This window comes from Pollachius pollachius (genome assembly GCF_949987615.1).
Source record: "Pollachius pollachius genome assembly, chromosome: 18".
NCBI classification, from domain to species: domain Eukaryota; kingdom Metazoa; phylum Chordata; class Actinopteri; order Gadiformes; family Gadidae; genus Pollachius; species Pollachius pollachius.
Window position 1 is genome coordinate 8,746,705 of NC_136951.1, and position 27,270 is coordinate 8,773,974.

Below are 27,270 nucleotides of genomic sequence, written 5' to 3' on the forward strand. Positions count from 1 at the left end.
ATAACGGTTAGTGCAGGATGAGGGCAGGCACAGGCAGAAGTAGACAAACCCCCAGCATTGCTTTGCTTATTTTAACAAACATTGTAGACTCCAGTCTAGACTGAAACACGTGTCTAAAATTAGAAAAGCGAAATAACAAACTTTGCGCATTCTCAACGGGGGTTTTGTTGGTCAAACAAAAGGATACAATCCCAGAAAATGGCTCCTTGCCATTGGGGTGTTGATAGTGTATTAGTTTGGGGAGCTCCGCCCCCCTCCCTCATTCCGCGCGCTGCAGGAGATTCACCCTCGCGCTGCCCGCTCCTACACCAGTCCACCTCTGCACCGCGAGACAGCAGCAGCAGCACGAACGGGGAGTATCCGCCGCCTGTCTGGACTTAAAACCCCGCACGTACCTTCACGGTCGAGGGTCTGTCATTTTCTGTGTGTGGAAGACACACGGGGGATATTTACCTCGATTTATTCACTCCTTAAACAGAAGGGTTTACAGTTGAGTTTTTTTTGGGGACTGGTTCTGTGTTGCTAGGCAAGCGAGAGCACGAGCAGGTAAGCCCAGTTGATTCTCCAGAATAACCTTGCGTGTGTGTTTGTGTGTGTGTGTGTGTGTGTGTGTGTGTACGTGTGTATGTGCGTGTGTACGTGCGTGCGTGTGGGCATGGTGTATGTGTGGGTATTTCATGTCACCATTGTAATAATGCAACGAGTGACTTTAAAGGAATGGTTATTTTAATGAGATAGAGATAATGTTGGGTATTTGTTGACTGAGTCATTGTATACAAAAAAACGTGTGATTCTCATAATTTCACATTTATTTCTCATCGGCCGTCCATTGGCTAAAGCTTCCTAAACCAAATCGAACCGCAGGGACGGCCAATATTTAGTAATCGGATACAGAGAAGCAGGTCCCGATCCGGTCTCGTGTTACCATAAAAACACACAAGATTCGCAAGCTTTGGGCCTCGTTCATAATTTGCTTGTGTTAACAAGTTTACCGTTTTCACCCTAAACTCTGCGTCGCAGATTGATCTCGGCGTTTGAATACGAATGGATAGCCTACACTCTGTGTGTGTGTGTGTGTGTGTGTGTGTGTGTGCGTGTGCGTGCGTGCGTGTGTGTGTGTGTGTGTGTGTGTGTGAGTGAAGGAGCTACTCACACACACTAAGAGTGATTTCTTAGACACCCAGTGTTGTTACTGTCAGTATAATATTTACAGTGGTGGTGGAACGGTAATGCGGGTGAGACTCCTTCCCTTCCTCACCTAGTTATTCCTCCTGACTTGGGGGCAATGTGGGAGTCGTTGCCACATGTGTGGCGACAGGATTGGCATAAATATAAATTGTATTTTCTCTACTCCATCAGTCTACATGTCAGTTGTATTGATTGTTTGTGGAGACCCAAAATAACAACAGCCAGTGTTGGTGGGTCAATGAAGCTCTGTTTATCATAGCCGCAGGTGAAACGTTTCGGAGCACCGTGTTACGTGAACGTCAAAGGGGCGTTTGGTTAGTTCGGCGCATTTCAGGTATATGAATCATAAAGGTTGTTTGCCAAGTGGGATTTACACTCCTTCATACCCTTTGCATTTCAATTATTTGCCAAGCCAAAAAGAGTGTTCTTGTGATTCGTTTGTATTAGGCCTATGTGCCGTGTAGTTCCTCCATGGCGATTTCTCAGGTATATTCATGGCAGCTATGAAAGGCCTATTATAATGTTATTAAACTGCATATATTGATATCATGTTTCTGCATTAAGGCATTTATGGTTGTAATATTATAAAACATAGTGGAATGTCACATATTCATTGTGTCTTGCATGGTTAAATGTCCATAGGATGAACTATGAGGTGGCACATCCATGTCAAAAAACCCTAACACACACCCATGAGAAAATCCATAGTTGAGTGAATATTTATTTAAGGCAGAACTTGAATTTGTACCAGGGCTACAACCTGCCAGGTTTCTACGGGAGGAAGTGAGAAATATTGGACATCGACCTGTAGCCAGTGTGGGGAATGTGGCCGTTAGGTGTTTAGGTAGACTCAGTTAAAACCTTGAACTGAACCTGTCCAAACCCCCACACAAATACCTCCAGTTGAACTGTGGTGTTTCGGACACGGCTTCTTGCTTTTCTGCCTACTCTGGAAAACTCAAGTGACCGAAACCTCTTGAGATGCATCTCCCAGATGCCACAGTCTGTTGTTGTTGAGCGAGTCCCTGCTGTGAAGAGCTTACAAAGGTATACATCTGCCTGTTCCTGTCAGTCTGTTTTACCAAAAGAGGCCACTGTGTAGTGTGTACCATCTGAAGTTAGTTGTTTAGCAAACTGTCGGAAGCGTCTCGGGTCACCGGTTGCCTACCATATATGACTCATGCACCATGTCATGTGAATTTCACCATGGCTCAGTTTCCCTGTGTTTTTAACAGTATCTGTTAAACAAACAGCTTGCATTCTGGCCGGGTGCTTTCCGAACCTAAACTGAGTCAGAAAGAACAAAGGGTAACAAATGTAAGCATGCACTATCGTTCCTCCCAGGAAACCTTGATTCCGGTGGCCTGCGTTACTCTCTGTGGTGGTTAAACTCAAGGTCTAAGTTGCAAATAATCTTGGGAGAATCCCTGACTATTCTCATTCTCAGTGTGGATACTGAAATACTATAAAAATGACTTTAAAGCGATTATATATATCTTATCTATGTTCCATATTGTAAGTTAAAACCAATTAAACAAAGAAGTGTTTATTGATAGGATTTTAAGTGTTTGGCCCAGACGTCTTTTGTTTCTCTGAGGAAACATCCAGAAAAACAAGTCTTATATGGGCGGTAGTGACAGTGCATCCTACTTCTCAAAGCTTGTCGTAAGGTCATTAGAACCGTGTAGACGTGACACCGAGATGCAAGGAGGGGGTACACTCACATCCCCCCCGAAACCGGTGTTGGCTTTCTCACTGTCACACCAGTTGAACAGGACTTCCAGAGGCGAGAGGAAAAGCGTGTGTGAGAGGCAGGAGAAGGGGGGGGGCACACACATGAAAAAGATGTCAGTGCAATGTGTGCTGGGGGGACGGGGAGTAGAGTCTGGGGGGAGGGGAGGGGAGTTTGTCTCATGAGTGTGAGATTCACCCCAATGAGTCTTGTGCCTTTACACATTCCTGGCATTCCGACCTCTTCAGATGCTCAGGGCTACTCAGACATCTTCTAATGTGTCCGGGGGGGGGGGGGGACATTCTTGAGGGCCCTTTATGTCGCTCGCTTCACCCCGGCGGGCCTTTGGTTGGACGGAAACCCAAGAACCTCTAATTTAGGATGCCATGGGAACGAAACACAGGTCGAAAGATGAACGCAATCTGTTTGAGGTTTCAGGGTGCAGATGACAGGCATTTGTCGAGGTCTTCAGGGGATTGGGGTCCGTCGAATTTCGCTTTCCCTTGTAGTCCTGCTAACGCTCCCTACTTGATTAGTTGTTGTTGTTAAAGGCCCACTGTGTTTAAATCACTGGGGGGGGTACTTGCTGGTTTACACAGGGAAGGATGTCGATTCCGTTTTCCTCTTGCTTTTTTGTAATAATTTCATTACACTTTTATAATTGTTATCTCTTTTTATCTCTTAATATCTCTGACCATCTCTGATTCCTTTTCAAAGATGCTATACTCCATTGGTGTAAGATGTGACTGTAGATATGTGTATTGTAACGTGATTACAATTTACTCAATCCACTTACTTAATCCAATTTAAACTATATTAAAGCTGTGATTCTGTATTTCTTTTATCACAATTGATCCCCTTGTTTTCTTTCCCCAACTCCCATGTGACACATCACACAACTCAACAACCACTTGACAATTCACACAACTTCAACCCGCCGACGACAACAGCCATGTCAGCCCTGACCTTCACCAACAGAGCTTTCAGCCGGCGCTTCTGACCGTCCTCGGATCGAACCAAACATGTCCGCCTGCAGTGACTTTGCAGAACACGTGTGGAAACCCGGCTCGTGCAAGAACTGCTTCCATCCGTTCAGCGCCCACCATCGGTCCACGGCTCGAGGCCCGGCCGGGGGTCTGCCCGCGGTCTGCCTGACCAGGACCAGCCTGGGAGGTGGTGATGAGGAACCGGGCGTCACCTCTCCATCACCCTACAGCAAGCCCACCATCGCCGTCAAACCTACCATGATGATGAACTCCAATGATGCAAACGAGGCCATGACTGACGTCAACATGAACGGGGGGCAGGTGAGGACACGTTGAGGGTGGATGTTTTTATCTTTGAACTTGATTACTGCACTGTGCAACTTTTTCACTGGAATCCTCTGCTCGAAACTGAAATGATTTGGAGAGAAACAAAATCCCAGGGTTGATTGGCCAGTTGGAGACATTGGTAGTTGGGTTTTATTGTTTCGACGTTCTTTATTTAAAATAGTTTGGAACAAAAGTTAACACTACAGTGAAGAGGTGACCCAGGGCAGTATTTGAATGGATGTATGTCCTGCGATTTAGAAATGCATCCGATCGTTTGTTTCAGTTCTTCTTCATTGTTTCGGTTCTCTAAAACGTTTGTGTGTGTCCGGTGTGTGTGTGTGTTTGTGTGTGTTAGGAGAACCAAAAGTCAACTGTGGAGCGTCTGGACCTTAAGAAGCTCCTGGACCTGTCTCCGCTCTACATCGACGGCTGCGCCAACGGCCTTCGCACCGCTCTCCTCCAGAGCCCTGGCTCCAAGACGGACTGCACCAACTACTACACCCCCCTTCCCCATGCGCCAATGTCCCCCATGGGCCAGTCCACCGCGGCCAAACTCTCCAACACCAGCAGCATCTTCGTCTTCCAGGAGGCGGGGCGGACCTTAAAGGAGAACGGCAACACAGAAACTTTTAGGCAACTTAGTTCCTCCACCACCACCACCTCCATTGCCACCACGAAGACAACCAAGAGCACTTATAAAGGAAATGGTGGGGTGGGGCTGGGCAAGGCCGCTAGCCGGGAGCCCTGTGGGCCATCAGCAGGAGTACCCTTATCCCCATCCGCAGGAATACCCTTATCCACGGAGATCATCCCTTCCAGGCCCGCCGCGGTCCTAAACCACCGCGTCAACACTGTGAGTCCCGTGACCCTTACCGCAGAGCCGTCCAGCACTTCTCCCTCGTCCTCCTCCACCGCCTTAACCTTGGACTCTTTTACCCACAATGCTCCAGCGTCCTTCCACTCCCCGCCGTCTGTGTCTGAACCGGCCAGCGTTTCCGATTCTTCTTGTTCGTACTACAGCAGTACCGATTCCCTCCCGGGGCCGGAGAGGACCCCAGGGGGGCGCATATCGAGTCCAGAGCACCCCCAAAGCCCACTCACCCCAACAAGCCCCCGATCCTCTCCCGCGACGCCCAGCGGACAGACGGACACAGAGCCCATCTACGCCGAGAGCACCAAGAAGAAGCGCAGGAACCAGAGCAATGGGATACACGCTCAGACCACTGCCAAGCTAAACAACCAGGCCCAGAGATCGGCCCAGTCGGAGCCGCCTTCGGCAGAGGGCCAGCGGGCCACCATCAGCGTGGTCGCGGCGCACACGGAGGAGAACAACCGGACGTTCTTCCTGACCAGCCCGGACTCGGCCGTCAGCACACAGTGCCACTTCAGCCCCAAGGCGCTCAAGGACCCCGCCAGCCCTGCCTTTAGCTGGCCCAGCCCCGGCCACAGCTCGCAGTCCCTCGGGTCCCCGGTGGATCCCAGCGGCCACGCCTCCCCGCTGCCGCATCACAAGCCTCAGTCCAGCCCCCCTATTCCGCCCAAGAGGAACATCCGCTCCCCCAAGCTGGGCGCCTCCAGCCTGTCGCCGTCCTCCTGCTCCCCGGTCCCGCTGCCGGACCTCCCGGCGCTGTCCCTCCTCTCCCCCAAAGAAAGTCCTCCCAATGGGGCCGGGGCGGCGGACCGCCGGCACAAGCCCACGCAACACGGCTCCGCCTGGAACTGCCGCATCTTGGAGGAAGAAGAGGAGGAGGAGGGCGAGAGGAGGGATCGGGACGCCAAGAGGGAGGCGGTGAAGTCGGCGAGCACCTCCCGGCTGGTCGGCATGGCCAACACTGCCGCCGTCTGGAGGGAGGCGAGAGATTGGAGGAGCCAGGGAAACCTCCCACCAGCCGTGATAGGAACGGGCACGGCCCCAGCCCAGCCGCCAACCTCCCCCAACAATGGAGTCAGTCAGGGGCAGCGGGAAGCCACTGGTGCAGGGGAGGAAGCGGGGCATACTGGGAGCATGCTGGCCAAGGCATCGCTGCTCGCCGCCTCCACGGAGCTGCTCCTGGGAGTGGGGAAGAAGGCCGCCAGCCATGAGACCAACACAGCACCACCACCGCCGCCGCCCAAGAAACACCACAGGTAGGAGGGTTTACAGCCTCTCTCGGTGCACTGAGCGCTCTCGTTTCCACAGTCCAGGGTGAGGTTTCCGATGGGGTGAGATCTGATAGGGGAATAAGGGATGATTGATGTGGTGTATTTTTTAATGGGTGAGTTATTTGGAAGCGCTCTAAATTGGGGGATTAGTGTTTAGTTTGCAGGGAGAAGCCATGTAATGAGAACTCAGAGGATTTTCTTTAAATAATCAAGATGCATTACTGTTTTACTAGGCACCTGTTGATCTGAGCCATTCCTATTTCCTATTTAAGTGGGTAATGATGAACATGAATATCATGCCTTTGTATAATAATTTCACAAGTAAATGGTAGATTATAGAACAAAACATTCTACACATATTCTATACACACCGGCATGCGAAAGCTGTAAGCACATTCAGGTCCAATTTCAACTCCTAAAATGTCATTGCTGGCTGATTCACATTCGGTTTTAGTCGTGAAACATATTTATGGGTGATTTATAGCATATTGAGTTGTAACCCCATATCACTCACACACACACACACACACACACACACACACACACACACACACACACACACATGCCTGTGTCCCCCCCACCCTTATTCCATGCAAACCCCACTGTGCCTTCTCCTTTCATAGCAGTCTTATTCAGTTTTTGAGTCAGCCTCCATTGGAAACCCTTGCGGCAGTACCAGGGTGCTCCTCCAATGAATCGCCTGTTTATTTCAGCGTAGGAGTGTGACATTTTCAGTTGTCTTTTACACAAAAGTCGGTTAAATAGACCCCCACAGTGCCATGCTGCAGTGCATTTGTCTTGGCTGCTGTACAATAGACACGAGCAGTGTTAAAAAAGACATCCCGACGCCCCACTGATATTGACACACAAAGACAGAAGCCTCTTTGTGTCTTGCCGGCGTTTCTCTCCAACTGATAGAGCCGTCTTGAGTTTATTTTTGTGAATCCAATATTAATCATCTTTAAATTGATAGCTCGATTCCTCATTGAACCATTTATATTATGTCACGCGTTGGATCAATCGCCTGTTTGAGATTTGTTTTATCTGAGAATGTATTTTTCCAAGTGCTACAATTCATGTTTGGCTAGCATTGTTGTCATTGTAGACTTATCTGTTGTTTTAGTAACCCTATCTTGGCAGCACTGGCCTCCAGCCGTCAGCTAGAGTTAATACTGATTTTTAACAGTCAAAACAAACACTTTGCGTCAACACTAGACTAACAATACATCCTGCGGAGGATAGCGTTACACTTCACTTAGAGGATTAAAATGATCTGCCACTAAATAAAGCTTTGGGTTATATGCCTAAGGCCTGTGGAGTAGAGCCGGTACGTTTTGTGGGCTTTGCGGACTTATTTATAACCATACGCTGCTCATAAACGCCATGTTCCCAAGACATTCATATAGTTTATAGAACACGCATGGAGACTCCTTTATTCAGATGGTATTTGCTTAAGTTTAGTGTTTAGTGTTTTCTTTCAATGAAACGTGCTTGAAGGATTGTATAAATTACATATTGATTATTAAGTATTATTTATGGTAGTATAAGTATAAGTAGTAGTACTGTTCAAAAGTGCAGGATGCGGTGACTGAAAAGTAAAGAATAAAACTTCAAACAAAAGTCTTAACGTCGCCAAAATGCAAACGATTGAGTCTTCCCCGACATTGATTTTGCAGACGTGTTTGTGTGTTGATATCTGAGCTCAGCGGTGTGTCTGCGGCAGCAACGATCTCCATACCCACCGCCTGCCAGTAGCTAAATAACACCTATGGGCACTCATGTTTCAGGGAGCTTAATGTGCATGCTAATCCTAGCTGGGATAAGTCTCGCTCCACACTTTGATATTGCTGGTGTTCAGCAGTCTGATTAAAATACACTTAGTGGAGATTCCCGTGGGTACGTCTCTTCAGTCCACAGCCGCCTTAGTGGGGGATATGATATTATTTTATGTTTAATCAACAAGTGCACACACAAATACAGGCAGGCTTGGAAGTAGTGGAGGATTAATAATACAAAAGCACACACGGTTGTGTCATCGTCAACCCTTTAGGCGTCGGATTGACTACCTTGGTCCAAGGCTTAACATTGACAGCTACTTCAATTTCAGTATTTAATTCAAATGTTTGAATGGAGGACATGGTTGATAGATTAATAGGGAATGAAGAAAGTAAACAAAAAAATATTGATATATATATGTATGTATAATATGATAGAATATATAAATATATACAAAATACATATTAATAGTACTTCAATCATAAATTATAAATAAATTCAAAAGATACGAACAGATGTTTATCTAATAGTTATGATTATTGACTAGCTGCCCTGGTGTACTAGTGCACACACCCACCCAGTTTTAGAAAGCATTTAGACGTGCTGAATCATTAAAAGACCCACAGATGGCTGGTTTTGGAGGATCATCCTCCTACGGATGCTATCACAGTGTTGGAACAGTCAGAGGAATGCTCTCCATCTCTATCTGATCCTGGTCTTCCGCCTGCTTCAGAGCTACCGTATATTACACTGAAGGTATACGTTGCCACTGAAATAGGTGTGTGAATGTGTGTTTGTTGAATGATGCATTAATGTACATGCGTGGATGTGTGTGATTCATGTCTGTGTGTGTGTGTGTGTGTGTGTTGTAAGACAGGCGTGTCAGCCAGTCAAGGAAGCATGCCCGGAGGGGGGTGTGGCCGCTCTACGGAACAGATTGTTGCCCGGGGCAACTGACAAACTGTCCCGGGCTTATATTCCGTTGCCACCCCTAGATTTCAAATTCATAGAAACACCCATGCCCTTACAAAGAGCGAGTTGGACACTCTGCTAAATGATGTGCTAAGACTTGCTACTAAATCGCCTATCCCTCCCACAAAGCCAACCTGATCTCCTTCTACAACCCAGATAGCATCTTGTTGCTGCCCGACCGAGGGGGGAAAACTGCACTAAAAGCTGTGCGCTAGCAGGTAGTCACATTCTATTCTTTGCGGTGCTAGGTTTAAGATACTTTTTCATTCGGTGCCCTGTTAAAGTCACCCGTAGCGTTTCCTGCTGAGAGGGACTTTAAATACACCTATGACCAGTGCCGAGGCCAGGGTTGTGTTACTACACCGCGCGCCGGTGCGTCGATGAGCCAATGCTTCTGAATCGGGAGCGTTAATCTTTCCAGCAGCCTCACACAGAACCCTCCGATGCTCTCTGATGTGAGGTAGGTGCGTGACGGCAAGCTTGTACTTTTTCAAAAGTGCAAGTAGTTTGCGATGCAGCCAATGTTTTTGATATCAAGCATTAAAGCTTAAAGCAGCAATAGCGGCTGTCATTTCTGCTTGGCAATTGCATGATTTGACCTAGTGGGTGAGAGAACATACTAGACTTTCCTGGCTAGTGTCTTTAAAAGGTGGAGATGTTGGCATGGGTTGGTGGGGTCAAGGTGTATGCTGAAGAGATAAGGGTTAGGTAACGCTGATGCAAGGAAGATGGTTAAATGGTTTATTTTCTTTTGTGCATTTGTCATGTTTCCCGTCTATCCTGTGCACCAATTGTTAATAACTCAGTGTTATCTGGCAGTTGGAGAGACTAATATTTTGGTTATTATTGTATCATTATCTTTAAGTGTCTTTCTCTTTCTCTATATAGCTCGGTTTGTTCAAACTTTCTTTATCGAAACGTCTCTCTATTTATTTGTCTGCAAGTGTAAAGTGGTATGTCGCATTGCATATTTTAAAATAAATAATAATATAGTCTTTTTTTAAGTAGTAGTATCTCTCTATATGAATGGATTGAACCACATGGACTGAGATGCAGTATCTCTTGGTTAAACATTAGTTCAAAGCCGGGTTGTATATGGCTTTATAGACAACATAGTAAACATGTTATCTAGTAACAGGAAGAGTGGTTTCCATCCCCGCTAATGGATAAGCTTTCTGCACTATTTAACAACGTGCAGCCCCTAGTATGGCGGATTTAGCATGCATTTCTTATCTAGAAAATCACAATCATGTCAAATGCAGGGGAAGTGTTAGCATATTTGCTGAGGTATTGAATCTACTTTAATACACATATTCATATTCAGATCTAATGTATTTGCAGAACACTCTCAAATAAAAACACATAAAGAGTATGTATACCATGGCCATAAAAGTCAATATTGTTAATATTAATATTGATTTAGTTAATATTAATTATCTGTCTAAAATGTCTCCTATTAACCCGAGGCCCCAACAGACTGCTGCAATTTGACCTTACGTTTAGTTTAGTCACCGTGACACAACTATCCCCAACCTCGTTAAAGCATCCACCGCTTGTCACTCACGCTTTATTAATACCACATACCATAATAGCATGTGTCCACACAATATGCCGGCGTGCTTGTTTACGTTCTGCGAGGGCCAGAGCAAACCGTGGTTTCGGGTTTGTTATTAGCAATATTATACAGCACCCACTGGGCCTGCCTGCGTCTAAATAGGCTTCTAGCTATGATTTTGTAATGCATGTTCTGTGCATGAAATATACAGCGTGAGTCTAAATAGGCTTCTAGCTATGATTTCGTAATGCATCTTCTGTGCATGAAAAACACAGCATTATAGCACAGCACATTCTGCCCGACAGGCCTCTCTTGTCAGAATGCATGCGTTAGATTGACCCACAATGCAATGCACTGCACTCCCTGACCCTGTCATCTATCATTTAATATCTTACGCATTTTAGAGGGATGAGCAACACCATGCATGCACACACAACCCATGCAGGCGCCTCATTAGATCACAGTTCAGGAGAGCGCTATTACGGTATTAAATCAAGAGAAAAGCAGGGGGAATCCAATCTAATATTTCCAAGGCAAAATCTGCAGGAACTAGACTAAAACCCCCACACAAACCCACGTGCACGCACGAAAACACACATAAATACACTAGCGCACACACAAACACGCTTACACTTACACACGCACGCACACACACACGTATACACAGACTCATGCACACGCACACACATACACACGCACACACATACACAAACACACTCATGAACATACACACAAACGCACACAGCTACCGTCATACTGTTGAATTACCATTTCACCCCTTAATCTCCATTTGCGCTGTCTTTAATTATTCTGCCATTGTCTACTGCTATAGAGTATCCTGAAAGCACAAAGAGCAAGACCTTGATCTACCCTCGCTTCTGTGTCTGTCTGTCAGTCTCTCTGTGCCTCTCTCTGTGTCTCTCTCTGTGTCTCTCAGCCACTCTCTCTATGTTTGTCTGTCTTTCCCTTTCTTTCCCTATGTTTTCCCATTTCTAGCTGTCTCTTTGTTATGCTGATTTATGTTGGTAATGAAGATATAGGCTTGATGATTGCTTGATTACTTATGAAAAAGAAGTGGAATAATAGAAGCCAAGTTCACCTGTAACCAATCCGATGAACAATACTCCTTTTTAATTGGTTACCTTGAGCGTGGTTATTTAGGCAGATTATTCTGGGCATGTCGCCTTGGCAACAGGGAACACAGGGAACGAACACATTAGCCCAGACCAAAAGACTCCTTCAGGTAGATAACTTGCGGCATTTCCTTAACACGGGCCGATAAGACCAGAGACAACACACAGCATTGTTCCTGGCTTAGGGAGGAAGGGCCAGGGGGAAAAGTACAGGGATCACATCCACCTATCTGATGGATTCTGAATCATGCCCTTGTCATCCACCCACATGAGCGGCCTTTATTTGTGGAGGGCTTTAAGTCTGTTGAGGTTCGCATGCAGGGTATACTGTGTTTACTGTTTTAAACTACAGGAAGAACTAATTCAGAGAATGGAGATTAATCAACAATTCAAAGTGACTAGCTCCCATATAGTACCTCCTCTATACTGTCTCTTAAGAGGTGCTGTAGGTAAGATTTAAGATGTTATGTTAAAAATTGCACAACAATCAGACAGCTGTTAGAGAGTGAATAGCGCTTTGAGAATATCTGTTTCGAGTTGTCTGCATCGCCTCTGCATGAGACAATTTAGGTTTTAGATGGCTCCCAGGGTAATTTCTGACCAATCAGACTTCTCTCCTCTGATTGGTTCAGAGAAATCGTGCTTTTCAATCACAGTTGCGTGAAATGTAACACTTTTCAATGAGCGAGAAAAGCAGCGAGGGAGCTATTTGAGGCTCTCTCTCTTCACAACTCTCGAATCTTACCTGCACAACCTTTAAGTCCATGTAGGATTGCACTCGTACGGATAGAAGCCATGAAAACAAAACAATAAAATCAGCTAAATTGCGATGAGTTGATGTACGTGTTGGACCGGTTTGCTTACATTTCTGTTTTGTTTCACATTGCGCAATAATCCATCTGCCCTGTGACACCAGAAGACAAAGCTGTCTTTTGGTGCAAACAGATGGCTGTAAATAATTTCAGTGTACATATTGTTTTCTCATTACCCTTGACTAACTGATTACATTGACTTAATGCGGTTGTCATCTAACCTATCTCTCTCTCTCTCTCTCTCTCTCTCTCTCTCTCAAGACATCACTCAGTGTGCATCACACACATGCATTGAAAACCCCAACGACAAAAAAATTTGAACAAATTAGAACAAGCTAATCCAACAAGATCCAACCAATTCAATCATCAAATCACGAGCACCCAAATGAGGGGATCAAGCATTAATGCCTGGTATTATCAATGTTGGTGTTAGCACTATTAATGCCTGGTATTATCGTCGTTGGTGTTTGTACTACCAATCTACAACGGGAAGAAAAAACAACGGATTACTCCCTAACGCATTCACTATGGGAGCATCCCCGTGACCAAACAGTGGACGCCATCTCCTAACCAATGCCTCACCCCGGTCCTCTCTCTCTCCCCCTGCAGGGTTTGTGGGCGTCTGAGTGGCAGCAGCATGGAGCTGGAGCGCTCCGCCAGCAGCCAGCCCGGGTCCGTGGAGAGCCTCACCCAGTCGTTAAGAGGAGGGCTGGGCAGCCCCACGGTGCCTTCCGCCTCCACCGACAGCCTGGCCGGGGACGCCACGGGTGGGTACTGCTGACAATGGGGGGGGGTTGGTGGTGGTGGTGGTGGTGGGGGTGGTGGTGGTGGTGGTGGGGGTGGTGGTGGGGGTGGTGGGGGTGGTGGTGGTGGTGGTGGGGGTGGTGGTGGTGGTGGTGGTGGTGGTGGAGGTGGTGGTGGGGGTGTTGGTGTTGGTGGTGGTGGTGGTGGTGGTGGTGGGGGTGTTGGTGTTGGTGGTGGTGGTGGTGGTGGTGGTGGTGGGGGTGGTGGTGGTGGTGGTGGTGGTGGTGGTGGTGGTGGTGGTGGTGGAGGTGGTGGTGGGGGTGTTGGTGTTGGTGGTGGTGGTGGTGGTGGTGGTGGTGGTGGGGGTGTTGGTGGTGGTGGTGGTGGTGGTGGTGGTGGTGGTGGGGGTGGTGGTGGTGGTGGGGGTGGGGGTGGGGGTGGTGGTGGTGGTGGTGGTGGTGGTGGTGGTGGGGGTGGTGGTGGTGGTGGTGGGGGTGGTGGTGGTGGTGGTGGTGGTGGTGGTGGTGGTGGTGGTGGTGGGGGTGATGTGGAGCATGAGATGGTTTGAGGACAGTCGGGGACATGAGCAGCATGCATGAGTGCAGAAACGGATGGTTATTCTTGGTCAACTGAAGAGAGGTATTACAGGAAGGCGAGGAGATAAGGAGTGGTTCTGCTAAAGTTTAAAAACACTAGGACGTTTGTGTTTAGGGTACTGCTATGTACTTACGTAGTACTCTATGCTTACTAATAGGTGGCTGCACAGCAAATTAAGATTTTACATGATTTGAAACCTCTCTCTCTCTCTCTACAGTCCCTCAACATTCACTGTGCCAGTAGAATCACACTGAGGCTTATTTATACTTTTGGACCCGCTATTATTAGCATCTGGAACATGGCTGAACCCATTTTTTGGTTGTCAGTCTGAGTTTTCCTGATTTGGAAGTTTTTTTAGAAGAGTCATTTGAAAGAGGAAGGAGGTTTTGTGTCAAGCGGAGGTGCGTCTCTCTTCTCTTCCTCTTTTGATGTCTCTGTATCTAAAATAGTGAACTGCTTGACAGTTTCTGACAAATCCCTTTTGTTTGTTGCTTTTCAAAGATTCATGGTGAATTAGTTTGAAATCCGTTCCTATGGTTAAATTGCATTTTAAGGAGGTTACGTATACAGTACCACAACTGTCTGGAGTAAATTACATCGGGAGCATCATCTTTAACTCGAGTTTGTGCCTCTCGCATTTTCTTTTTAATTGCGAGCACTTCTTCGGGAATGTCGTTTTTTAGGAGATAATTATGGAGTCCGATAATGAGTAAAGAACGTGGCTTAATCCTACTGTGAATCATTTTATTTAGTCTCCGCCCTCGCCACGAAAGCGCTTATTTTCGGCGATAGCGCGCAATTATCTCTGCGTGCATCCCCCATCCACGCGGACTCCCAAAGCCCCGGCCTTTCACTCACTACTCGGTGGCACTTGAACAGGAGTCATTCTGTATACCACCCTGGAACCCAGAACTTGTAAGCAGAGGTTGAGGAAACTCATAGGTTGGAGCAGGATAGTTATAATATAACTAGTAATAATCAGCGGGGAAAAAACAACAACTTTCTCAGCCACTTTCAGGTATAGGCCACCCAGACAGGCAGAAGAAAAATAGGGTTAACGACTTGTCACCGTTCTTGACTTTCTCACTTTACTTCTATGTATGACCGCTTGAATGAATGAATTAAACACATTTCATGAAAGCCCAAAACTCAAAGGAACGCAAAAACTTTAGTCCGATGAACCAATTCTTTTCCCACATAACTGACGTGTCTCTCTCTCTGCGTTCCCCAGGTTCCCGGGACCTGTCCCGGAGGACCTGCTCCTCCCCCTTCGCCCGGAGCCCGCTGGCCTCCAACCCGGGCTCCCCCCAGCCGGACCCCCCCTTCAGCTTCGCCCACAACACGCCCCCGCCCCTCCCCGAGAAGAAGCTGGTCAACCGCACCGTCTCGGCGCCGGACAGCGCCGGCGGCAAACCCTTCGTCCGGGCGTATCCGCGGCTACCGTTCACCGGCTCCGAGACCAACGTGTGCCAGTCGGCCGCCGACCCCGGCCCCCTGGGCCCCGCGGGCCCCCTGGGCTCCGTCTCCCGGTCCAGTCTGCCCTCCAGCCCCCTGGACCCACGGGGCCCCCTGCTGTTCTCCTCCAGCGAGTCCCTGGAGCGCTGCCACGCCGCCGCCGCCGCCTCCGCCCGGACCTCCCGCTCCAGGACCCTGGACGAGCCCCCGCCCCCGCTCAAGGCTCGCGGCGGCGGCAGAGGCGGCCGCCTGGGGGTCCACCCTCGAGGCAGCGTCACCTGCTCCTCGTCGCCGCAGCTCAGCACGGCCCCGCTGTCGGCCCCGGAGACGGGCCCCGCGGCGGGCTCCTGCATGCAGCTGCAGACCCTGCTGAGCAACATGGACAGCAGGGAGGGGGTGTACTCCAAGCTGGGGGGGCTCTACGCCGAGTCGCTGCGGCGGCTGGCGCTCAAGTGCGAGGACCACTTCACGCGCTCGCAGCGCAGCCCGCTGCGCTTCGACGAGAGCAACTGGTCGCTGTTCAAGCTGACCTGCAACCGGCCCAGCTGCAGCTCCGGGGACGCCGTGTACTACTCAGCCGCCTGCGCCTCCGACACCAGCAACCTCTACGCCGTCAAGGTACGCCTGGGAGGACCGCTTGGGGCAAGGCTCCCCTTGTTGTAGAGGATGAGTGTGGATCAAATGTGGCCCTTGTGTCGGTCTGTACTGCAGCGCATTACATTCATTTAGGGGGGGGGGATGAAGGTGCCCTATTTCTCTTGATGTGTATGTCTCAAAAAATATAATCTCTTGCAATACTGAATTTCAAAAACAGAAGAAGTCAGCTGAAACCATGAATTGGTAAACACTGCTCCCTAAAGGGACATAGTTATTAGTGATTTATTGAACTATTATGTTTAATCTGCTTGTCTAAGGTCTGATGGGTCTGATTTGATCCCTGAGGCCTGTATGTGTGTGTGTGTGTGTGTGTCTGTGTGTGTCTCTGTGTGTGTGTGTGTGTGTGTGTGTGTAGCCCGCCTATCAAGGCTGTGGATAGATTGATGTTATGGGCTTAAGACATTTAACTAGAGCTGTGACTGCCTCTGCAGCAGTCAGCCAAGAGCAGCAGCCTACAGGTCCTACAGGCTGTTGTTAGAGGAAAGTTGCTCAGGTCCCACCATTACACAACCCCCGAGGGCGAGAGAAACCAACACAAATAGGGTGTGCTGTGACCTTTGTCCTTTAGTCATTAGCAGTAGCCATTTGTGTGTGTATGTGTGTATGTGTGTATGTTTGGTGTGTGTGTGTGTGTGTGTGTGTGTTTGTGTGTGTGTGTGTGCCCAGACTCTTCCTTTATGTCTCTCAAACCATTAATCTCTACATGCCAGGCAGGATTTATAGTAACACCCCCTCTCTCCTGTTGTCATGGACTACACACACACAGACACACACACAAACACACCCCCACATCTAACCTAGCAGACACACTCGTATCCAGCTTCATCTTTACTGTCTGCCTAAAATCCAAATATAGTTCTCGTATGAGTAACATGAAACTTGGGCCTGCTCTGTGGAGCTCGACCACCGATGTTCATGTTAAGACAATAAACATCAAACAACACTATTTATCCTCGGCAAATGGTGAATCCACTGGGGGGATCTTTTGTAATCGTGTGACATGCAAATGCAGAATAAACATCTGATATGAGCAGTGAGAGAGAGTTCAAGTAACAGACTACATTTGAATTGTGAAACAGTAAAAAGAACAGCAAAAGGAATAAGAATTGAAATAGCTTTCTACCTGCAGAGCCCTTTCCTCAACGGGCCTAGTATGCATTTAACCTGCCCTCTTGACGCCCCCCCCCCCCCTCCTCCCCTTCTCTCAGATCTGCAAGGGCCCGTCGGCGGAGGCCCGGCAGGCCCCCCTGTACGGCCTGTCGGTGCAGCAGAGCATGCCCCCCCACTTCAACGTGCAGCGGGACTGCGGCCACTTCAACGCCTGCGTGCCCCAGAGCATGCTGCCCGCCGACGAGGCCCCGGGCCCCCGGCAGCAGGCGGACCCCGAGCGGGTGGTGGTCATCACCCGCGAGGTGCCCCGCCAGAGCGCCGCCGACTTTGCGCGGGAGTGGGAGGCGTTCCACCGGGCGCAGCCCGAGGCGTACGAGCGCCGCGTGTGCTTCCTGCTGCTGCAGCTCTGCAGCGGCCTGGAGCACCTGAAGGAGAGCGGGGTGACGCACCGCGACCTCTGCCTGGAGAACCTGCTGCTGGTGCCGCACCACCGCCACCCGCCGCCGCCGCCGCCGTCCCCGGGGCCCAGCGAGGGCGCGGCGAGCGACGGGACGCCGTCGGACAGCCAGCGGCACCTCCCCCGCCTCCTCATCAGCAACTTCGCCAAGGCCAAGCGGCGGTCGGCCGAGGACGCGGCGTCGGCCGGCGCCGACCCGCGCCTCAAGCGGGACCACGCCCGCCTGGCGCCCGAGATCGTGTCGGCGGCGCAGTACCGCAAGTTCGACGAGTTCCAGACGGGCATCCTGATCTACGAGCTGCTGCACCAGGCCAACCCCTTCGAGGTGAGCCCGGCGCTGAAGGAGCAGGACTACCGCTGCCACGACCTGCCGCCCATCCCCACGCTGTCGCTGTACTCGGCCGGCCTCCACCGGCTGGCCCAGCTGCTGCTGCAGCCCGACCCCATCAAGCGCATCCACATCCAGGAGGCCAAGCGCGTGCTACAGAGCCTGCTCTGGGGCCCGCGCCGGGACCTGATGGAGCAGCCCTGGGAGAGGCCCCGGCCCGGGGCCGGTGGAGGAGGCGGGGGTGTGGCGGGGGACGGGGCCCGCCACGAGGGCCTCCTCAACTGGCTGGACGTGAAGCGGGCGCTGCTCATGATGAAGTTCGCCGAGCGCTCGCTGGAGCCTGAGAGGAACGCCGAGCTGGAGGACTGGCTGTGCTGCCAGTACTTCTCCTCGGCCCATCCGCTGTCGCTGTGCCACACGGCCGAGCTGCTCTACTGCCTCAAGTGAAGCCCTGCCTCTCTCTGTCGCTCACGTACCCACGCACATACACACACCCGCCCAGGTGGGATGGAGAGGGGGAGACCCTTGACCCTCCTGTTGGGTGAAGGGAGATGGAGAGACCAATGACGGCCCCGATTTGTGGATTCGTTCTTCAGACTTTTGAGGGTTATTTTGATGTCCGGAATTGAAAAAAGAAAAGCGAAACAAGGAAAGACACTGGACGTCATCAAAAATTAATGTGAACCTGCCCGCACATGCTAATGCTAATGCTACATGCATGACAGCCCTCCGCCATACATACGCCCTTATATAGTCGTACTCTGTATATTGCTTGGTTTCACTGGACTAACTGGGCTGGCTAACACTCACCATGTGGACTAAAGACACAAGGCCTGTGTGTGCGTGTGCATGTGTGTGTGTGTGCGTGTGTGTATGCGTGTGTGTGTGTGTGTTTGTGTTGCCATATGGAGCCGTTGCAGTCAGGCCAACAACCGTTTGTTCAGAATCCCGGAAACTGTAATCGTATTCATCAACTAGCAACCGTATGTCACCACCAACCCAACGTTATAACATGTAACATTTTACCTATTCGATTTTTTTATACACTATCCAGCTCAGCTAAAGATTCCTTATTATTTCAAATGTTTTATTACGGTAAGATATTCAGTTGTCTGATAGAACCGTACTTTTTTCAGGCACATCAAGCAGATAAACACCAAACTACACAAGCTCAGCGGAAGGGAAAGTTCACAAAACTGCTTGACAATTACTGGTCACTTCCTTGCAATGAATAAAAGTCTTAATTTGGAAAAACATGTCAGATGTCAATGTCAACATAATAGCCCAATCCCACTCAATATTTGATTTGCTAAAACAATATTTGCGTCCTTAGTGAATAGGATGACAGTGTGGTTACAGTCCTGAAAATACATTATGTTCGTTTTTATAACTTGAGTCCCAGTGCCTTTTTGTTCTCTGTATATGTTACAGTGACTGCAAACCGATATGTACGTGTTTATATTTGTTTCTTTTCTTGACAGATATATATATTTGTGAAACTGGACTTTCACACTGTGTTCTGGAAATAAAAGGCAGAACTTTGTACAGACATTTGTAGATGATTTGAATAAGAGTTAGCCCAAGCAGGTCTTTAAAGTTAAAAAAAAAACTGTGGATGTAGCAGCAGTTACTGTTAATATTTATGACATATCATTTGTTGTCCTGTAGTAGTCACTGGAGCATTGTTTGTTAAAATTGTTTGTTTTATATTTCTTTCTGATCTGCAGCAGATGTCCGGGGCAGTTACCTTTGTCACTCTTAGTTCCCTCGCCTACGATTGGCTCAGTAGAAGTATTACTTAATTCATTCATTCATTAATTAAAGAACAAAGTCTTGTGCTGCCACAATTGTAAAAACTAAATAAAGTCCACATGCTGGGTTTTCATGGCGTATGTTGTGTTGAAATGACATGCCGTTGTGCCATTCAGTTCATGAGGACATGTAATTGGTTGGGCCTCACCATCATCAATAAACTGCATATATTTTCTCACAATTACATCCGTGTTTATGTGTTTGTTGGCGAATACGATACCATACTGATAACTAGAGATGGGAATATATCAGTAGCTCCCGATTTAATTCAAATGTGATTCCTGGGGTCCCGGTATGATTCAAAATGTATTCTCGCAGCGATTCTCGGTTCAGTAGGGGTGCTGATTTCAGGACCTATTTCAGCCCGCTCTGTGCTCAGGGAGGTGCTCCGGTAGTTATAGCATGAAAGCAGAGTAAAGTGTGTTTAAGATATTTATATATTTTTTTTTTTCATTTATATAAACCTGTCAACTGATTGAGTACTGTAAACACACAAATGGAAACCTAACACAAAGGAGGGAAAACATAAATAGAAACCAATCAAATTGAATTTTGGAAGTTTGGAAGAAGATGGCAATCGTGACACTTACATGAATCTGATAAGCTACTGATCTAAACAATGACTTATTCTTCCTAATGATTCGGTTCGTAGATCAATATGTGATGTGCTTCAGCAGTTAAAAATGTGATCTTCATGAGTTAGTAACCACTTATTTGGAATATAAATGCAACCGATTAGCCCGGTCCCTTGTGGGGTATAAATAAACTGAATAGATTTCAGTTTCTCAGAAGACATAGACAAGATCCGTGCCCTTGATGTTTTGCCTCTGTGTTTTCTTATCTATACCCCATTTTTGATTACATTGCAAACCCTATAAGAGCCGACAACACCAGAATCACCTGATTCAGGCAGCATTGGTAATCCTTTGGGGGAAAAAGGCTTCAGTTTAACAAATGTGCATATTTTGTGCCAAACATACAAAACCTGTAGGTAATCTATTCATTTAGGTTGACCTTTTTTCCTAGCAAATACGAGTTTTGTGCGTAATAAAAAGAAAGTAAGACTTGGAAGATATCAACTAGTAAATGGGCTGTGCAGTAGTTCATTATTATTGTTTTTCATCTTTGAATATATAATTTATCGTCTTGGAATGAAGATTACCGACTTATCTTGATACCCAGTCTTAGTCTACATTGATTACAATGACAATACATGCACTTAAAATTATCAAATTTGAGAGTGTTTTTTTTAATCTATACATCACCCTCAGTGAGACCATTTACAATGCACTTGGAAAGCGTTAGCATATCGTGAGATTTATTGGAATCCTGTAAAGATTTCCCCATAATTATCACGGTAATACGTTTTCCAGGTTGCCCAGCCTGGTAGTAAATGATACAGACAGGGCGGTTGTGGTTGTGTCTTGCACTGACTCCTCCCGTCTAACTTTCTGCTCCACATCATTGCTCCAAAACCACTGGATTTCTGTCCCATCATAGGTGGAGCCTTGTTGCCATGGTGGCGGTTTGACCAATAAAATGGCATTCCTGGGAATAACACGAAGTCAGTCACTCGAGAAACATTTTATGTTTCCATTTTGATTGAACGCGGGCTGGCACACGCACAACCAGAGAGAAACACGCTCACACTCAAAAACCAGGACAACTTTTTTCTATCTTTCTCACAGACAAAGAGCCAAATTAAAGTATAAAATATATTATAAATATATAATATAATAATATAATATAAATATATTGTTGATCAACCAATAATTATTCCAGAAACTAAGCCTTGTTTGCCGAGTAAACACAAAACAATATTTCCATTTGTTTCTATTTCTTTCAAAAAACTCTACTGGGCATACTTTAACTAAAGCAGCCTACACAACCTCCAAGCTCCAAATCAAGTCTTGAACTACAACCATCAGATCCACAGTCTTCTTCTCAAGCACAGACTGAGCGTCTTTATGGTCCCCTGAATAAGTCACAGTGCGCCATCTGCTGGTTATGGGCCATCGTTAGACCAGAGTGTGTTTACCTTTTTACAGGAACTGGAGCCGCCACCGCGTGAGACCAATTCACGAACGGGCTCTCCACACCTGAACACTCAAGGCCAATTACCTTGATTTGCTTAAATAAATATAAAGACATTCTCAGTAAAACTCTGGATAACTATAACACGTGAGATATTTATGGTGCGATAATGACACCTATTGGCTATATAGGTGAACTACTATTTTTGTCAACTGAAGAATTGAGTGATTACAATAATTATTCAAAGTGGTGCCATTTTAGCACCAGGTTTGACGTAGATCAGGAAAAACCATTTAAAAATCAATTGACGTTTACTCAATGGAAAAACTCATGCTAAAGGAACTCCAACGCAAAGCTGCTACTCCACCTGATAAGGGATTCAACTTGCCGGTCAAAATCCATGCAGTTACACATTAACAGTGGTATGCCATACTTTTTGCAGAGCTCTTGGTGAGGACTTCCTGTTTCACCTTAAATTTGTTTATATTGTCAATTAAATGGGAACTCTGACCGTTGTTGACAATGACGTCACATGGTATAAAGACAACACCTTGTTTTATTGCTTGGCTGACGTACTCCAGCCATATACAAACACTTACAGCCAGACTGAATGAGGATCATGGCCTCCTTACTACAAGGTAAAGGGTGCTACATTTCCATTTAAACTTCTTAACCAAACAGGTGCCTCAGGGAAACTAAAAAAACACGAGTGATGATTTCCCAATTTGCCAAACTTTATTTGAACATCAATTGAAGCACAGCGATCATGCTCAACAAGAAGTTCATCTAATACCTCAAACAAAAAGTATAAAAATCAAGCAAATTGAAGTTCGATTCAGACCGTTCCGGTGATTAAATTAATGCATTTGGCCATGACAAAAAACAACAACTTAAAACAATAAAAGTCATACTTCTTTATCATCATGCCAAAGCATAGAGCAAGCAGTAAGAAAACACACGTCGGCGCGGTCAGCCTTTATAACTGTAACGTTTCAGCACAAGCGGAGAATCATTCTCTTATGCTGGTCGGAGAGGGAGGATTCGTTGTAGTGGGGGGCAGCCGGGATGCGGGTTGTTGTACTGCGGTGAGGTGCCAGCGTCCGGATGGGGGTCCGGGGTCGCTGGCCCGATCAGCCCAGACAGGAGGCAGGACACCGGGGTGGGGTGGCCTCCTGTAGGTCCCTGGGAGACGGGACCGCAGGGCTGATTTCCGAGGCTTGTGCTCATTTCTTCTTGGGGACTATCGGGTCGACCGGCAGACCGATCTCCTTGCCCCGCAGCTTCAGGCCTGTGGCGGAGAGAGACGTGTGGAGGGTCGCGGGGTCAATGGTTGAAGGTCAAAGGGGAGACAAGGGCTGCGCATTGAGAAGCTTGCATTTGAAGCCACTGCAATCCCACAAGTTCCGTTAAGTCATTTAAAAGGGGTGATATTATCAACCAGGTGTGGCATAATAACACTAAAACACAGGAAAGGGGGGGGGTTTAAACAGCTTGTAATGGCTTATCACACTCACACATGGTGGCATAATATCACCCCTTTAAATCCTTTGAGGCTTCCCTGCCTCTGACGAAACGCACGTCAAACCACCCCATGGGCGGCCTGGAGCTACATAAAATGGCAGCCGTGCACATGCTCAGTGTGCCTCGGAGTGGCAGGGTGACCTTACCGATGGCCCTCTCGATCTTGCCCATGACCTGGTTGTTGGGAATCGCTTTCCCGCATTCATAGTCCGCAATGATCTGTGGTTTCTCGTTGATTTTCTGAGGGAGAAAAATAAACCATTTCTTGTCATTTTCATTGACACACCATCAATGGTTTCACATTTCCTTTCAAATAAGTACATTTCCCTATTGTCCTAACAATTCCGCGATAAGACCGAGAAATTATCTCCATCGTTCAGTCATTTCTCCTGTGCCACCCTCTAGATTTAGTGTGTAGTTTCAGAGAGTTCATTCACCGAACGTTATGCACATACGTTATGCACCGAATTGCGGTTCGCTGCAGAATTGAGCAAGAGTAACACTTTCTAAAGAGCCTGTTTACATTGTCTGCCAATAGCTCTGATTAAATCAACGGAATGCAGTTAGGCAATCCGTGTGTTTCTTTTTGTAGCACAATAACGCAGTACAGTTCAAACATAGGACTACCTCGCAACAAGGAATGAATACAGTGCAAATGTTAACCTTGGCAAGGGGAAACAACAAACAACATTCTTAAACATGACCTACTTCTCTTTCTATCTGAGATTGATTTCCAATGTCTGCAGCCTACCTTTAGGCATACTTGAGAAGGATGTCCAAACTGCTCCTTGACAACATGAAATCCCTACAGGTTGCTTTGGATTAAAGGGATAGCCGTGTTGTTTACCGTACAAGCCATTTCAACACATGGGAGTGTTCACCCACGTGTGTTGGGCTAGATCAGACTACCTGTTGCTACAGGCAAACTGGGTAGGTTGGTCGGTTCGTTAATGATTAACAAATCTGGGCGGACACTCCCACTTGTCACTATAGGGTTAATATTGGATCCAGCAGTCCTATGTTATAGCAGGACTTCTGTGGCGAGATGGCACAGAGCGAAAACCAGAACACTATGCCCCGTTTCAGTTTCTATGAGGAGGGTTTCCGAAGAGAAACTCATTTGCACGAGAGGAGGACGTTTTCAGAAGGGGATTTTGTTAAGTGTGTAGAACACTTAAGAAAGACACTTTCTAGTTCACGTTCACTGTTAGCCATTTAGGCACTTAAAGAGCCGCGCCTCCAGAAACGCCCTGTTCATCAAGATTTAAGCTTGTCTGCTTTGTGAGACTACTATAGGGTAGTCTCACAAAGACTACCCTATAGTAGTCTTTGTGAGACTACTATAGAGTAGTCTCACAAAGACTACCCTATAGTAGTCTTTGTGAGACTACCATAGGGCAGTCTCACAAAGACTACCCTATAGTAGTCTGTGTGAGACTACTATAGAGTAGTCTCACAAAGACTACCCTATGGTACCCCATTGTTTTGACTAAAAATGTAAAATTGTAGTCAAAACAATGCTGGGGTGGACGCGGAAGATGACTAACTTCTTAGACAGTTCCTTTGGTACTGCTTCTACCTCAGAACAGTTACAGACGGAGCAGTCCGCAAGATCGCATTAGGCCCTTTGCCGTGCACTCTGTCACCTACGTCGGCAGATGTAGCCGTTTTCCAAACGCAAGAAAGCAACAAACTTGCACCAATCGACTACAACGATGGCCTCGACAAGACTCGTTTTGATCAGTGACCCGCTTGCTGATGTGCAGATCACACCACAAATAAAAGGCATCCAGTGCCTCCCTAGCCCCTGGTTGGCTAGTGCTCCCTCGGCCTGTGTGTGGTACTCACGGTGGCCAGGTCCTTCTGGGTGAGGCCGTTGTTCTGCCGGCCCAGCTGGATCACCTTGCCCACCTCCAGAGACACCCTCTGGTGGTGCAGCTCCTCTGTCTCGCGGTCCAGCTTGGCCGTGTTCCTGGTCACCAAGTGCTGCTTGTTCTGACCCGCCGACCCTGTGGGGCGAGGAGAGGGATGAGGTGAGGCCGACGGACGTCACGGTGGCATCGCGTCAGCGGAATTCATGATCATGCGGCAAACGTTTGTGGGACCTCTACTCTGCACTCCCATTGTGGTTGTTGTTGTACGCTAACGAGGTCACACAACCCTTGCATACGTTGAACCTTGGACAAGTCATTTTGATTGTTCCTAGCTCTATTTAAAAATGGCATCTGAAATAAGGTGTCGACTAAATGGCTTGATGCAAACATGTTGGTAACGCAGTGCGAAGAGTAGAGCTTCCATATCACGTCAAGAGTGTTTTGTTTTTATACCCATAAATACAATGCAGACACGTCGATCACCTTTGGACCTTCGTCGGGTTATACCAGGTCAAACACAAACAGGAGCGCAACTGGACGTCCATTTTAGATGTTTTGATACCATGGATGGTAGCTTAGCTGAAATAATATGCATGGAACCGATGCCAAGCAGGATTTTTTTGAACAACTTACATTTCTTGGTCGTCTCCAGGTCCTCCCCACGTCTCTGAGCAGCGTTGATGGCCTAGAAAGAGCAGGGGCAAGTACACACGGGAATCAAGTTGCTCTGCAAATACAAAACTTGTTTCAATGCGCCATAAATCGCCGTGAACGGTGATCCGGATGATGCAATATCCTGTTCAGACGTGAAAAGGGAGCCTGACCAACCTAGCCACTGAAGCAACGCCTTACATCTGCGTAGTAAACAAGCCATCGATCATTTGAACAAACCGTATAATCGCAAGTCTTCAAACTGAAACTACGAGTCATAGGTCGTCCCTTGGCATACCTCTTCTGTGCTTCTCCAAATTGGAGTGCTTTGCTTTGTTTTGCAACATTGACCGTCTTTCCCCACTGTGCGACACAAACGTGAAGAGAAAGGTTTTTAGGTGGCATAAGAGTTGGATGCCATTGTATGGTTTGAGCTGGGGGGGCTCAACGCATGGGCCGTTCACGCATGCCCTATTGTGTAGTCTGGCTGGGCTAACACGATCGCTATCTATGAGGTTAGACGTTAAGATATTATTGTACCAGACCCGTTTGACCGACAATACAACGTTAAGACGACATACTCAATTGGAGCCCACGGTAGATTAGCAGATGGAGAAATGCACTGGTTTACCTTCGTTAACAAATCGTGTTTATGTGATCGCTGCTCACAGCCCGACGGAACCGCGGAGCAAACGCAGAATCCCCGTCGTCGGAATGGTTTTGTGTGGTTTAGATTCGTGTATCTGGTTGGTCTCAATGTGTACGACATTTTGAGAGCCAGCTATCCATCCACCCGAGGTGTTTAGTGTGTTAAATATTGAACCGTACCTGCTTGGATTTGGCCTGGGCAGCCGTTGGACCCTTCTTCCTCAAGACCGTCACGGTGTCCCAGTCGCTCTCTGCCATTTTGACTTGTGGTTTTTAGTCGATATGTTACAAATAAGTTATTTACAAGGATAAGTGCTCACTATGTGTGCGTATTTACTCGGTTCTACAAGACTATGCGACGATACTTCTAGAAAAACAATCGCCTCTCCTAGAAGTGTCAGCGTGCTACTGTAGCTTTATTTATAATGGCGTTGCCTACAGTAACAACATGTAGGGAAACACAGCGACCCCTACAGGCACAATTTGGTTTATTTTATAACTTATCATGACCTCATCCGCTTTCGTAATTTTGGATACATTGTCAATAGACAATGTATCAAATGCAATGAAAGCCATTACAAATAAAAATTCATCAGAAACATTATTCAACACAACATTTTGTTAAGAGGTTCCACTCTTTTTTGAACACTCTAAACACTCAAAAAACGTTAAAGTTAATTGTTTTACCTACTGGTCGAAACCTTCATAACCTTCATAAACTCCAAATTGTACATCACACAACCGGCACCATCCAGCAAT

The 27,270-nt window shown here is 47.4% G+C and overlaps 2 protein-coding genes across 2 annotated transcripts; one reads left to right on the forward strand and one right to left on the reverse strand.

The window, feature by feature from the left end:
* Positions 1 to 325: 325 nt before the first annotated feature.
* Positions 326 to 19,964, forward strand: prag1 (PEAK1 related, kinase-activating pseudokinase 1). The gene is made up of 6 exons (XM_079755845.1): positions 326 to 546; positions 3,871 to 4,227; positions 4,589 to 6,360; positions 13,233 to 13,390; positions 15,196 to 16,037; positions 17,285 to 19,964. The coding sequence occupies exons 2-6, from the start codon at positions 3,943 to 3,945 to the stop codon at positions 18,416 to 18,418; spliced, it is 4,191 nt and encodes a 1,396-aa protein (XP_079611971.1). The 5' UTR covers positions 326 to 546; positions 3,871 to 3,942; the 3' UTR covers positions 18,419 to 19,964.
* Positions 19,965 to 22,530: 2,566 nt separating this feature from the next.
* edf1 (endothelial differentiation-related factor 1) lies at positions 22,531 to 26,945 on the reverse strand. Its single transcript, XM_079756159.1, has 5 exons — positions 26,692 to 26,945; positions 25,846 to 25,897; positions 25,187 to 25,347; positions 23,485 to 23,578; positions 22,531 to 23,105 (listed from the first exon to the last, which is right to left on the reverse strand). The coding sequence occupies exons 1-5, from the start codon at positions 26,767 to 26,769 to the stop codon at positions 23,041 to 23,043; spliced, it is 450 nt and encodes a 149-aa protein (XP_079612285.1). The 5' UTR covers positions 26,770 to 26,945; the 3' UTR covers positions 22,531 to 23,040.
* Positions 26,946 to 27,270: the final 325 nt, after the last annotated feature.

Bases quoted from the DNA above. Each gene is read 5' to 3' on its own strand.
- prag1 (XM_079755845.1), top strand. From the start codon at position 3,943: ATGTCCGCCTGCAGTGACTTTGCAGAACACGTGTGGAAACCCGGCTCG. The intron at 13,391-15,195 runs GTGGGTACTGCT...TGCGTTCCCCAG, and splicing joins CCTGGCCGGGGACGCCACGG to GTTCCCGGGACCTGTCCCGG. The intron at 16,038-17,284 runs GTACGCCTGGGA...CCCTTCTCTCAG, and splicing joins GCAACCTCTACGCCGTCAAG to ATCTGCAAGGGCCCGTCGGC.
- edf1 (XM_079756159.1), bottom strand. From the start codon at position 26,769: ATGGCAGAGAGCGACTGGGACACCGTGACGGTCTTGAGGAAGAAGGGT. The intron at 25,898-26,691 runs GTACGGTTCAAT...TGCTCTTTCTAG, and splicing joins CCCAGGCCAAATCCAAGCAG to GCCATCAACGCTGCTCAGAG. The intron at 23,579-25,186 runs GTGAGTACCACA...TTTCTCCCTCAG, and splicing joins CCCAGAAGGACCTGGCCACC to AAAATCAACGAGAAACCACA.